At 52.0% G+C, this 12938-nt stretch overlaps 1 protein-coding gene across 2 annotated transcripts in view; it reads right to left on the bottom strand.

The window, feature by feature from the left end:
• The window catches only part of WHRN (whirlin), a 57283-nt gene extending 51628 nt beyond the window's left edge, over positions 1-5655 (bottom strand). Inside the window, exon 1 of one of the 2 annotated variants that reach the window (XM_064468639.1) lies at positions 4895-5655. In XM_064468639.1, the coding sequence (XP_064324709.1) occupies positions 4895-5473 (579 nt within the window). In that variant the 5' untranslated portion in view covers positions 5474-5655. The remainder of the gene's footprint in view (positions 1-4894) is intronic. The other variant, XM_064468640.1, reaches the window with a different exon arrangement.
• Positions 5656-12938: the final 7283 nt, after the last annotated feature.

Below are 12938 nucleotides of genomic sequence, written 5' to 3'. Positions count from 1 at the left end.
CTAGCCTCTGGATCAGTCTGTGACTTCTAAAAATACAGAGACACAGAGATAAGCAAGCAGACATTTAAAGGAACAAGCCTGATATCTTTACAGAATCAGGGGATCAACGCATTGCTTTCCCTCCTCATTCATCCCAGCCATGACTGTGTGTGATGGTCCACAACTCCAAGTACTTGGAAGGGTTAAAAACCAACCAAAGAAACCAAGCTGCGTTCCTTCCTACTAGCTGTTACAATGCCTGTACAGTACAGTGGTGATTACTGTCTACAGCAAATAAGCAGTCTCAGATAATGATAATCAATTAATTGGGCATCACAAGAAACAAAGAGATGAGATTGGCTTTCTTGTAAGCTGCCTGGAAGGTAAAATTGCTCTAAACACGCTTCCGAGGCTCAGGGCTGCACGTCTTTTCTGTCATTTCTCAGCGGTCTTTTAGCAATACCTCAAGTGCCCAGAGCACAAGCAGCTGGAGCCCTTTCTACCTCGTATGAAATATTCTGGTCTCTGAAGAGATCACCTTGTTTTCCATCATGAAAGTTCAAATGAATAGAACATAAGAAGAAATTTAATCTTTTAATTATTTTTAAATGCCCACTTGACACTATCAGAGCAGGAGACGGAAAGGCTGTGAAGGAATGAAAGAAAGGAGGAGTGAAAACCTCTGCCTGAGCAGGGAGCCCGCGGCGGCTGGCGATGCGATCCCCCTCCGTGGCCGGCGAGCCCTCCCAGGCAGGGCTGCAGCAGGCAGCAACCCGCCAGCAGGAGGGAGAGCCGGCAGAGCATGGCGCTGCGTTCTGGAGACCTTTGCCTTGTCTGTAGCAGATCTGCTTCATCACAAGATCTCCCCTGGCCCCATCACACCTGCAGCAAAACCCACAGCTTCTCCCCAAAGCAACTCTGAAGAACCCAAGACAGTGGACCTGAACTATCCCAGTTCCCTCAGAATAAGCCCGATACAAGCCCACTGAGGTTGGCAAAGCTACCACAGATTTATACCAAGATGAAAGAATTGCACCCCCTAAGACCAATGCACACAAATTAGCCTACTTTTGGTGATTTTGATCAAGCTCATCTGGATTTGTCCAGCTGTCAGCATGAACTGAAAGACACAGCAGGGCAAGCAGTGGCATTGGTGCAGCTCTTTTGAGGCTGGTGTTGCTCGTTAAGCCAAATCCTCACTCAGGAATGATCCATCAGAGTCCAGATACTTTACACTTTCTTTTCTCCCCTTTCTCCCTAAATGATTTAAAGGGCATAAAAAAAAAAACACGCCTACTGCAAAGCAATAAAAGTAAGGGGTGGGGAAGAAAGGGAGCACGAGTTTAATATAAACCCCGAGGTAGAAAAGAAATACCTCCGTGTGTAAAATTTTGATGGTCTAAAACCACAAGCACCTCAATTTTAGCTACTCTGGACAAAATATTACAGCTTATCAATACAAACTTTCAGCACGACTGCTACAATATCAATTGTGTACTATATAGGAAGGCTGATGAAAGCCAAGCAAGCTCTAAAAATATGACATACAATATAAACTTCACATACACCATAATTCAAATTACAGTGATCTTTTGCTAAAGTGCACTCTTGAATGCTGGAACGATAGAGCTATAATTGTAATGGAGTCATTTAGTTTTGATTCGGATGAAACACAACGCATGAAGCAGACACGGCATAGAACTCCACTGCTCACATAAAGGTTAAGAAGCTGGCCATTAAGTGAATTGATTTGAAGTGCTTATGTAATCTTGTCATCTAAGTCAGAATTCCACTTCTTACCTAATTTACACTAAAATACCTATGGACCCCGTTGCACTGGTCACAGGCCACCAGCCGGTGTTCAGCTAGGACAGCACGCAGCTCATTACTTTTGTCTTCTTTGCCCAGTGTCGTGGCAGTATTCATTTGGTGCCATGATTCCACTTTTGGTAAATCACGGCTCCAAGCCATGCCTGCAAATACAAGGCAGAGACAGAAATTGCTCCTATTCCACAGGCAATGCCTCTCTCCTCCTAGAGAGGAGCGCTGGACACGGCCAGGGTACTCCTGCCCAGCAGACAAGCACGAAAAGAAGGCAAGCGAGCTACCACAATTTGTGAATGTAACTACTGTGTCACTGCTCTTACAGGCTGCACAAACAAGACTACGTACTTATTCACGGCCCCATCTGAGCAGCTGCCTCACTGCCCGTATTCACAGCTGGGCATCTCCGAGCACCCTGACAAGACAGCAAGTTGATTTCTGGTTCAGTAAGTTGTCATGCTCGCCCCGGAGAGTGTGATGTGCCTGGGAGCAGGCCAGGCCAGCAGTGGAAGAGCCTTCCTGATCCCTGCAATCGTCTCATGCCCTGAAGAACAAGCTTTGACAACCTCCTTCACAACACCACATTCTACATATTACAAATAACAACACTGTCCTAGACAGACAGTTTCTTGCCGCAGGACAGTCAAGATGGAAGCACAGCACAGGAACGTGCTGCTCCTCAGACAGATGGAGAGCCAGACCATCGCTGCGCACGCAGGAACGGGAGCTGTGCCTTAATCAGACAGCTTCTGATGGAGAGTTCACCACATCTATTCGTCTGAAGCAGGCAGACAGCGTTTGGGAGATCGAGCTACACAGCCGTGGCTTTGTATTAAGAAAGCCTCTCTGCTCACCTTTTCCCCCCTCTCTGTATTCGATCCTGAGTACAGCGTACACATAAATTCCAGGACCAAACCTAGCTCTGGTACAAGTCTGTTTATCCAGTGTTTCTCTCTCCCTTGATCCACTGCAGAGCAGACCCGCAGACATCAGTGAGGATGTCAGGATGTAGCAAGGGTTGCTCTGCTCAAGGAAACCAGACTACAGGCAGAGGCTGTTAACATTCACATCGAGACTGAGCCCAAGATCCTGGGTTTCAAGGGGAAGCAGAGAACACGGGGTTAAGCTGCCGTGTTTGTCACCGCAGCTCTGACACCCTGCACGAGGCCCAAAACATGGGCCAAGGTGTTTGCATCTCAACCCAAGAGAAATTCTCCAAAGACTGCCCTTTAGCACCGTTGAATGCTATTTGCTCCCCACCCCCCCACACGCAGCATGCAAGGACAAATTAGCACTTGCTTAATTTAAAAAGTCTCCAAAGGAACGGAAACAGCTGTAGTGGCAATCACCCTGCCACCCTTCCCAAGGAAAGTGCTTCTACCACTGCTCCAGGGGTGACAAACCCTTCCCAGATGTAACACGCGTGCAGGAGCTCTAGAAGCTGCCACCACAACTGCGTGCGTGATGAAACTGTTGTTTAAAGAAGTTCAGCTCACAAGCAGACAATTTCTAAGCTTCTCTTTCCTATGAGGATTGCATTAACGAAACATAGCTCTTGTCTCAGAACAACTCCTTGGCAAACCGCTTCCTACAGGAATTATTTCTGTGCAGGAAGCACTTAGTCTCACTCAATATTAATAGTGTCTAAAAGACATCACGTACATTACATGAGAACAAACAGAAGGCGATGTGAATTACCCAGCAGAGCTGGTTGAATTAGAGATGAAGTCATTTAACAGACCAGAGAATTCCTGACACCTGGTTTCTACCCATCCCAACGCCCTAGCCAAAATACGGAGGGTTTTTTGTAACCTTCAGGGCACAGAACTGCAGCCTAACTTCCGAAAGCTTACACCGTTGTTCTCCTGTCATTAGGAACAACAACAACAACAGTTTCCTACAAGTCTTTTCTTTAGTCTCAAGATGACTGGGGACTGATTTCCAGGCTGGAAGACAAGCCCTTGCCTGGGGCACGATTTAAAGACGGGGCAAGGAGCACGCAGGTTGGCTGTGAAGACGCTGTTCAAAGCTGTGCAAGATTAATGCACTGTCGGAGGAACGCGCCACACGAAGCAGGGCTGCCAACAGAAGCGCTTTAGCTTATTATGGAAGAACTAAAGCACAAACAGTTGCAAAACGGTCTTGTCACCCCAGATCCCTGTTCTCCACGCGCTGCCTACAAATTGCTGCCTTAGAAGTCGATTCTTCAGTTCAACAGGTTTGTGCCTGGTACTGCTGTGCCACGGGAACCCCCCGAGCTGAGCCCACCAGCCACAAGATCATCTCTGTGAATGATTTGGGTCGCTCAACCGTGGACTTTGCCTCAGAACACTGAGCTTCAGGTGAAAATCCCACAGTTTATGGAGCTCCCCCACCTAGCCTTACACGAAGGCTTTTATTGATAGCACCCCTGCTGTGATGTATAACAGGTCTCCGGGGCATATGGAAACACGCTGCGCTGTGGGACGAGCCGGAGGAGACACTTCGGTTGTGTAAGTGTTCTCCTTCTCCCCCTGACACAGAAGGGGAGCGGGGATCTGCTCCGGGCACCGTGCAGTCCTGGGGTGGCGGCGGGGGGTGTTCTGCTTCTCCGCGCCTCGGTTTCTCCACCTTTGGGAGCAGAAAGCATGGTAGAGATACTAAAGTACCCGCCCTAAAACCCGGCTCAAGCAGACTTCCAACTTCCCCAAGCCTCCCGGGCTGTAAGGAGGATACAGGCAGCAGCGCTACATTTCAGAGATGTTGTGATTAAAAAAAAGAAACACCAAAAAACCTGGCTTGGGCCCGAGGGGAGGATGACCCTGCCGCGGCAGGAGCGGCAGCCGGTGCCGGGCTGACCCCGGCCAGCGGCAGGAACCCTCCTCCTCACCGCAAACTTCCCCGCTCGGCTCCCCGCGCTGCCGCTGCCGGCGGGACGAGCCCGATCCCTCCGGCACGGCGCAAACCGGGGGCCGCTCCGCTCCGCGAAGGGGCTGCAGGTTTCCACCGGGGACGGGGAGACGGGGCACACGCCGGGGCGGCCGCCCCACCCGCTGAGGCGGCGCAAGGGTGGGAGCGGAGCCCGGGGCGGGGGCGGCCGCCGCCCGCTTACCTTGACAGCCTCGGCGTGGGTCACCCCGTCCAAGGACTTGCCGTTGACACCCAGGATCTGGTCGCCGACGCGCAGCCCCTCCCGCTCGGCCAGGGAGCCCGGTTCCACCAGGGACACGTAGATGCCGACGCCGTGCTCGGCCCCGCCGCGGATGCTGAAGCCCAGGCCCTCGTGGGCTTTGCTCCGCCGCAGGCTCACCTGCCGCAGCCGGCCGGGGGGCGGCGGGGGGCGGCCGGGCGGCGGCAGGTACGGCCCCTCGGCGGTGTACTGGTCGAAGAGGAGCTGGTCGGAGCGCGGCAGGACGAGGCGGAGCAGCGGCAGGAGCTGCCGGCGGCGGGGCCCGTCGAGGAGGGCGCGGAGGGAGCGCACCAGGTCGCAGACGTTGCGGCGGCCGTGGTAGGCGTTGAGGCAGAGGATGAAGCGCTCCCGCTCCGCCTCGCTCAGCAGCGCCGTCAGCGCCTGGTGCAGCCGCCGCACGTTGGCGGACAGCGGCCGCGGCGCCGGCCCCGCCGCCGAGCCCAGCGAGCCCGAGGAGGAGGACGAGGAGTGCAGCGACACGCCGTCCAGCTCCGCGCTCATCGCGCCGGGCGCGCCCGGGCCCGGCCCGGCCGGACCGAACCGGGCGGAACCGGCCGGGACCGACCCGGACCGGAGCGGACGGAACCGGCTCCCGCCGTCCCGGCCGGCGCCTCCACGCGCCGCTCCACCTGTCCGCGCGCTCACCGGCGCCTCACGGCGGCTCCCCAGGAAGTGACGTGCCCGCCGTTGCCGGGAGACGGGTTATACAGAGCGGCCCCGGCGGCGGGACCGCGCCCCCCGCCCCGCCCCCGCGGTAATTAGCGCCGCCGCTCATTAGCGCGCCCGGGGCGGCGCCGGTTTGACGGGGCGGGATCGGCCCCGCCCCGGGCTGAGGCCCGCGTGCAGCTCATCGCAGCGATGAGCCGCGCGGTACCGGCGGCCGCCCGGGGTGGGGGCGAGCCGGCGGGCAGCGGCCACGGAAAGTCCTTCCACGCTTCCCCCCAGCCCATCCGTCCCACGGGAGAGCTTCCCACGCCCACCCGGCAGCAGAGCCCGCGGGGTGCTGGAAGGGGCACGAGGACGGCCGTGCGGGAGGAGTCGCTTGCACCCCGGGAGAACAGCCCACCCGGGGCACACGGCGCCCGTTACTCGACCCGTAGGGCTGTTTTCCCAGTGCGCCGCGCAGCGGATTGTCCGTAAGTTATAGTACTGGTAATTAGTTAAACCAGTGGTAATTCATCCATTCAGCCATGATTCAGCAGAGAACTTCAGCACTGGCTCCAATTTAATCACAAGTCAATGGGATTTAAGCACGTGCATTATTGACGGGGCGTTGAACAAATTTACGATGTTGGGTTTCGAGTCAAAGCCAAACTCACTGCAATTAACCTCCCTTCACTTAGCAAACACGGGCTGAGCCAGCTGCCCCAGAGAAGCCCTTCCCATGAGGGATCCTGGTGATCGAGATCCAGCGATCAAGCAGCTGGCAGGGCTGCAGGCAGCCAGAATCGCAAGCCACAGCACGGGCTGGTGGGATTCAGGGGCGCACGTCCCTGCCCGGGACGCTGCCACACACCCCGCCACCCTCTTTTCTGCTTCCACACCCCTAACTTGTGACTTCAGATCCAGAAGTGAAGCACCAAGGTTAGTTTGGGGCCCAAGAAGCACAAGAAGGGCCTTGAGGGGCTGGAGCGTGTCCAGAGAAGGGCAGCGGGGCTGGGGCAGGGTCTGGAGCACAAGTGTGCTGGGGGGCGGCTGGGGGAGCTGGGGGGGTTTAGCCTGGAGAAGGGGGGGGCTGAGGGGAGCCCTTCTCGCCCTCTGCAGCTGCCTGAGAGGGGCTGGAGTGAGGGGGGGGCTGGTCTCTGCTCCCAAGTCACCAGTGACAGGACGAGAGGGAACGGCCCCAAGCAGCATCAGGAGAGGTTTAGGTTGGGTATTAGGAAATATTTCTTTACTGAAAAAGTGATCAGGCCCTGGCACAGGCTGCCCAGAGAGGTGGGGGAGTCACCATCCCTGGGGGTATTTAAGGCATGCAGATGTAACACTTCAGGGCATGGTTTAGGAGACATGGTGGTGTTGGGTTGATGGTTGGACTTGATGATTCTAGAGGTCTTTTCCAACCTTAATGATGCTATGATTCTATTCTATGAATAGAATTCTGCCAGTGCAGAAATCCCAGGACTGCTTTCCCAGTTGCTGGATGAATTACTTCTTAGTACATGTGGTTTTAGTTTCTTTTACATCTCTGGAACACTGAGCAAAGGCTATTTTCCATCTCAGTCATTTAAAAATCTTTCTGTCTTTGCTGAAGTGCCTTCTATCCGCTGCAGTAGAAGAGGATTAAACCTAATTTATCAGATGCGTCTTGATAGCAATAGAATTCATTTTTTTCATGGATATGATGGAAGAGCTTTAACAGCTGCATTACAAGTGGTTTTATGTATTAAAGCTTTGTTAGAGCTTTCAATGCCTTGTTTAAAACAAAACTAAACAAAGCAGATTGCTAATTGAAATTCGGGTGATAAATAAGCAGATGGAACAGTCAACATTACTGGAAAAAAGGGACAATATAGGACAGGAAAGCAAGTAAAAACAAAAATACGCCTACATCAGCCAAACAAAATAAGAGAAGGGCAAACAAGGTATTGCATGTCTCTGAATTGCACTCAAACACAATTTTAACGCTTACTACCCTGCTTGAAGACTCCTCTATTTAAAGTACTGCTACTCCCACACGCACAGTATCTGAGCATCTCCAGCCTTTTTTCAATCCTAGGAGAAGACACCAAGCACGTTAACTCAAGCGGCTGCAGACAGAGCTGCCCCTGCGCTGCACTAGCTCCAGGCTGGAGCAGCACAGTCAGCTCTTCCCACTTTGGCAGAGCACGGCAATGCCCAAACCACAGCCACCGCAGGCATGCAATGACCAAAGCTGCCCAACAGTGGCATTTGGTCCCCGATATCTTGACAACTACTCCAGAAACTAGCACGAAGCCAGTTTTCCAAGCCTAAGACAAGTTCAATCCAATGCTACCTGACAGAAATGCACACAACATCCACACGAGTAGCTGCATTTGGAAATAATTGTTTTCTGGCTGCTACTACAGCCCTGCCAGTGGAAGCTGTTCATCCTCGGGGTGCCCCATCCCGCTGCTACTTGCCATAGGACACCTCCAAGACACCCCTTTGGGGCAGGGCTGGATGTGAAGCCTGTTCTCGTTTCTGCTCACAGACCACATACAAAATTTTAATCCACAGATTTAGACTGTTCACACATTGTGCAAGTTGGATCTTCATCATATACTGTCCGGCCAGTGACACCCACTGCTTTTCCTTTGGAGAAGAAAGGGATTGAGATCTCCTCCTAGCACCTCAGCTTTGAAGTGAAGCTGATTAATATATAGGGGCTTTTTCCTTTCCACTGCTTTAAGTGCTTAAGCCATGCAGTCGAGAGAGCGCAGCGCGTGGCCTCGGGCCAGCAGGGAAAGAGGGGCTTCATCCAGCTCTTGGGCACAGGAGTGTTCCCACACCTGAGTAAAACCTCTCCAAGCTTCCTCAGCACAACCACCACTGCTGAACAAACACCTCCCAGCAGCTTGCAACACTTGCACGGGGCTGCGTGGCTCCATGGGCCAGATTCTCACTACTGTAAATCAAAATAGTCCTTTCAGCAAGGGAGCTCTGCCAGCTAGGGCTGCAGCAAGGGCTCACGATGGAAAGTCAACACCAGCTACAAACAGCGTTACTTTGCAGACATGCAGGTAAGTGGCCCTTTGGAGCCAAGATTAGTGAACAGAGCGCCCACATTCATTCCTGGGGCAACTCCTGGCTGATCCAGACCTTTGTTAACCAGAGGGGCTGCACAGACACAGGCAATGAAACTCCAGCACCCTCACACAGCTGGAGCAGTTGGACACTGCGCAGGCTCAGCTCTTAAACAGCGTTTCAGATCCAACACCTAGCTTGTGCAGCAGAGTGCCTTAAGGCTAGCGAGAGCTGAGATGATGTTATTCATATTCTTTTTTAAAACCATCCTTGCAGCACAAAATAATCCCATGCATTTGCTAACTGCCAGATGAATAAATTGCCTAACCTTTCCGCATTAATCCATTGTAATCACTTTCCAAAGCCCTCTTTGAAAAGTGAACCCCATGTTTCCAGAGTGGCTGTGCTCCTATTTAAAAGGCACTGTAGCAGGGAGACAACAAAACCTAATTCTGGTTGGAAATGCCTTGCTGCAGAGTTGGAGGACTGAGCTGAACCGCGAGGAGGGCCAGGGAGGAAGCAGCAGCTGCCTGTGCTGCTAGGCTCCTTAAGAGAGCATTAGGAGATGACTGGCACTCGGGGCTGCCGCTTGGCTAAATCCCTGTTTAGCAGATTGGCTCCCAATCCGCTGTCCCTGGCCAGCTGGGCTGGTTTGTGCAGCGTGAACATGTGCTTTCCTCAGCATGGGCAGGAATCAGCTGAGCGCTGCAGTTAAGCGATCTACGGAAACAGCCGACGCAGAGGAAAAAGCGTCGTGAGGGCTTTCTAACACAAGTCCGGGGTACCCTGGGTTCCAGCACCTCCTCACCATTTGTCTTGCGGTAAAGCTGAATCGAGCACAATGCAGACACAAGGTCCCCACTGTGCTGGGAGCTGCACAACAGCAGAGATATGTGATCCATCTCTTCAGCTCCGGGTATAACAGGCAGAAGTCGGATTTAAAGAAAAGCCCTAGGAGCAGTGAGAAATCATCATTTCAGGGGGGATTTTCTAAGCTCTCAGTTATGACCATAAGTGTATTCCACTTGCAACAGGAACATTTCCAATTTACATGCACTGCCATGCTTAATCAGACCACGTTCAATTTGACACGTCCCAGCCAACAGCCAGGGGTAGATGCTTAAAAAAAGCACAGTTCAAACAGGCAGGGGAGGTGGGGAACTCAGGCACTTCTTAAATCCATCTGCATATCTACAAATATTTATGCTCATATTGCTCAGTGCCACGCTGAGACTGCTACTGAGCAAAGCCAGCCCCAAACAGGTTCAATTGAGTGGGAATTTGTTGTTTTACATTGTGCAACAGAAGATCAAAGATGAGAATTTTAGCTCCAAACCACTGAGACACGCTGTTTCCATAGGGTGGATGCCACAGGATTACAGTTTATCAGCCATTTAGATACTGCCCGGATTAAAAACTTAATCATATCAAACAGAGAGCAAGTTTCACCAATGTTACCAGAAACATTTCGTTTTAATGCCATTGGAATGCTTTGACACTTATTAAGAGCCAAAGTCAAAGCAATTCAAATTAAAACAAAACCACATTTTGGGAAAGCATTTGCTTTAGATAAAGCTATGTTTCTGGTGAAAGAAACCCTTCCAGCTGAAAGAAGTTTCACCCAGGTTTGCCTGCAGTGATGTCTCCAGTGCCAACCCCACTAGGTGTAACCCCGCACCACAGTGCCAGGCAATTTAAAAGCTGCAATCCTCCTCCCCTCTCCAGCAATGCCTTGCGCTTACACTCTCTCTAGTCCTTTTCGAAACGCCTGAAAGAAAAAGCCACTTGCGTCACTGGCTTTTTTTTTTTTTTAATGCCCAGCACAAATCATCTGTAAGCCACGACGCAGGCCTGGATGTTATGGACAGGCGAAGCAGGGACTTGTTGAGGATCAGTTTTTGTCATTGCCTGGTCTCCGACTTGGGCACCTTTGGCTGTTAAGTGTCTTGGTATATAAGGGGGACAGAGCCTGTTCACGAGGATTGACTGCCCTTCGGTGTGAGAGCAGTGGCGTAGGCAACACGTGCAGAGGAGCCAGCCTCGGGGGTGCAAGTAACTTGGACTCCACAGGACTGGGCTTATGTTAACTGTGGAAATTGTCAAGCAAGTCCAGTATTCTCACATAGATGAGCTGGGTGGCAGAGGAGGACTGGCTGGATTTGCAGGTGAGGCTGCAGGATGCTTTGACAGAGGGGAGAGCACAGACTCTTTATCCTCAGTGTTGCCTTTACGCATGATCTGGGGTCTACCTTGCACACGGTGGGGGGTGCCGTGATACAGATTTATGCCTCCAACCCTGAATTCTCCTCCTGATGGGTACATCACTTCCCCAGCCCGGTGGTGTAATTAGTCTCCACCCTTTAGGCAAGGGCTGCCTCATACTGGCACACCAGAGCTTTGACTTCTCTAGGAGCTACAGCTGAGGCACCTACACAAGCACAGCACGTCACACAAGCTGTGACGCTTGCTTACCGCAGTTGCTGTGGCTGGGGGGTACCAAATTAATCTGAGGGAAGCACAGTCCTTTTCTGAAGAGCTCTCTTAATATATCTGACAATTTCAGAACAGGCCTGAGCATTGCAGAGCTCATTTGCTCAAGTTCAGCCTCCCAGCAGGTGGGAAATTCAGGGGCTTCACTCACGCTGAGAATTGAGAAACTCACACAGGGCTGATCTAATTTGAAGACGTTTATCTAATTCAAATAAATTTATCAAAGTCTACTACTTGTAGAAGCCTGTCAGTCTAGCAGGATTTGTGGGCTGACCTCCCGACCACATTTCTGCAGCAGTGGAAATCCAGCTGACTGCCATGGTTACACACTATCCCAGCAGGTTTGCAACAGGAGCACAACTCAGCCCAGAAAGCAGGATACCTCAGCTTCAAGGTCTGATTGCACAGCTGGGGGGGGGAACAAATACATCTGGGGAAAAAGGGAGGTTGCTCCTTACAGCTGCTCACTGAGGCTCTCTGCTAATCTATCACAGCAGAGACTGTCCTGCATCCTAGGGGCAAGCGCAGCACAAAAAAAGTCACCGAGGAGCAGCTCGCTCCTGCTGTGACAACCCTGAAATACCGCCGGAGCACCCAGCAGTGCTCTCTTCCTCAGGCCTGTTCACCCAGAGGCTGTGCACTGCTGACAGTTTGCTCCCTGTTTAACCATTGCCACCGAGTTACCAGGTTGAGATGCCGTGGGAGCCTGGACACAAGTGAACCTTCCCATGAGCGTCTGGCTCCTGGTGGGGGTGATGTACACCATGTTTCCTCCACTTACTCAGAGAAGTAACAGGGCTGCAGGGTCACACTCCTCAACAAAAGCATCAGCACTCACTTCCCCAGCCCACAAACCCATCTCTGCCGGGCTGGAGAGGGATGCTCTGTGCTCCATTATTACAACACTGCAAGAAGACAATCAAAATAACAGAAAAGGTTAATGAGGTACTAATCACTATTGATTTGTAGTATATAATGCAATAAATACCCACTGCCATCGATTAAATGTAGCAGGGCAAAGGCATCGAATCAATCACACCAGCCATGTGATTTTCTTCTTCAAAATTAATTTCATACCATCAGGGCAATGCTGAGAGGTGCCAGAGGACTGATCTCTTGCCGAGGAACACAGCTGGCTGAGCAGCTACCGCCTCGGTTCCCTCCCAGCACCCACCCCGCTGCCAGGCCAAACCTTGCTGCTGGGGCCTCTTGAGGTTCCATTTAAAAGGCCACACTGGGGAATTAAGGGCATGGAGGGATAGGAAGTAAAGCCAGGAAAAACTTTTATCCTGGTTCCTTTCTTTGCAGGTTTTTACTTTCTTGCCCCACACATTTTCTTGTAGAAATTAAGCATTTGGTGGGAAAAATATGGGTTTTTAGCAAAAAAAAAAACCCTTTTCTGAATGCTGAAAGTTCTCCTAAAGTGAGAAAAGTTCAACCGAAAACAAAAAAGCCTCAGAGCTGTCGTAACATTTCTGAAATTCCCTGGAAGAGAGGGAAAGGTGCTCAGATTTCTCTTAGGGCAATGAAGACGGAAGAAACCCCCTACAACCAGGTGTAGGTCCAGTCTCGTGATGGGCAGCAGGATGGTGCTGTGCTGACGCCTGCCTAACTCCAGAGCACTGGAGGGTGCTTCTCCCTGCACTGGACAGACAAGTGGCTTGGCTGCCAGTAGAGGATGAGACTAATTAAGGCTGTGATCCCCTGACTCACACACACTAATGCCTGTGGATAGATCTCTAATGCTCTCAATTCATGCTCATTAGCACAG

This window comes from Phalacrocorax carbo, chromosome 18 (assembly GCF_963921805.1).
Source record: "Phalacrocorax carbo chromosome 18, bPhaCar2.1, whole genome shotgun sequence".
Taxonomy (NCBI): Eukaryota; Metazoa; Chordata; class Aves; order Suliformes; family Phalacrocoracidae; genus Phalacrocorax; species Phalacrocorax carbo.
This window is presented reverse-complemented; position numbering and strand designations above follow the sequence as displayed.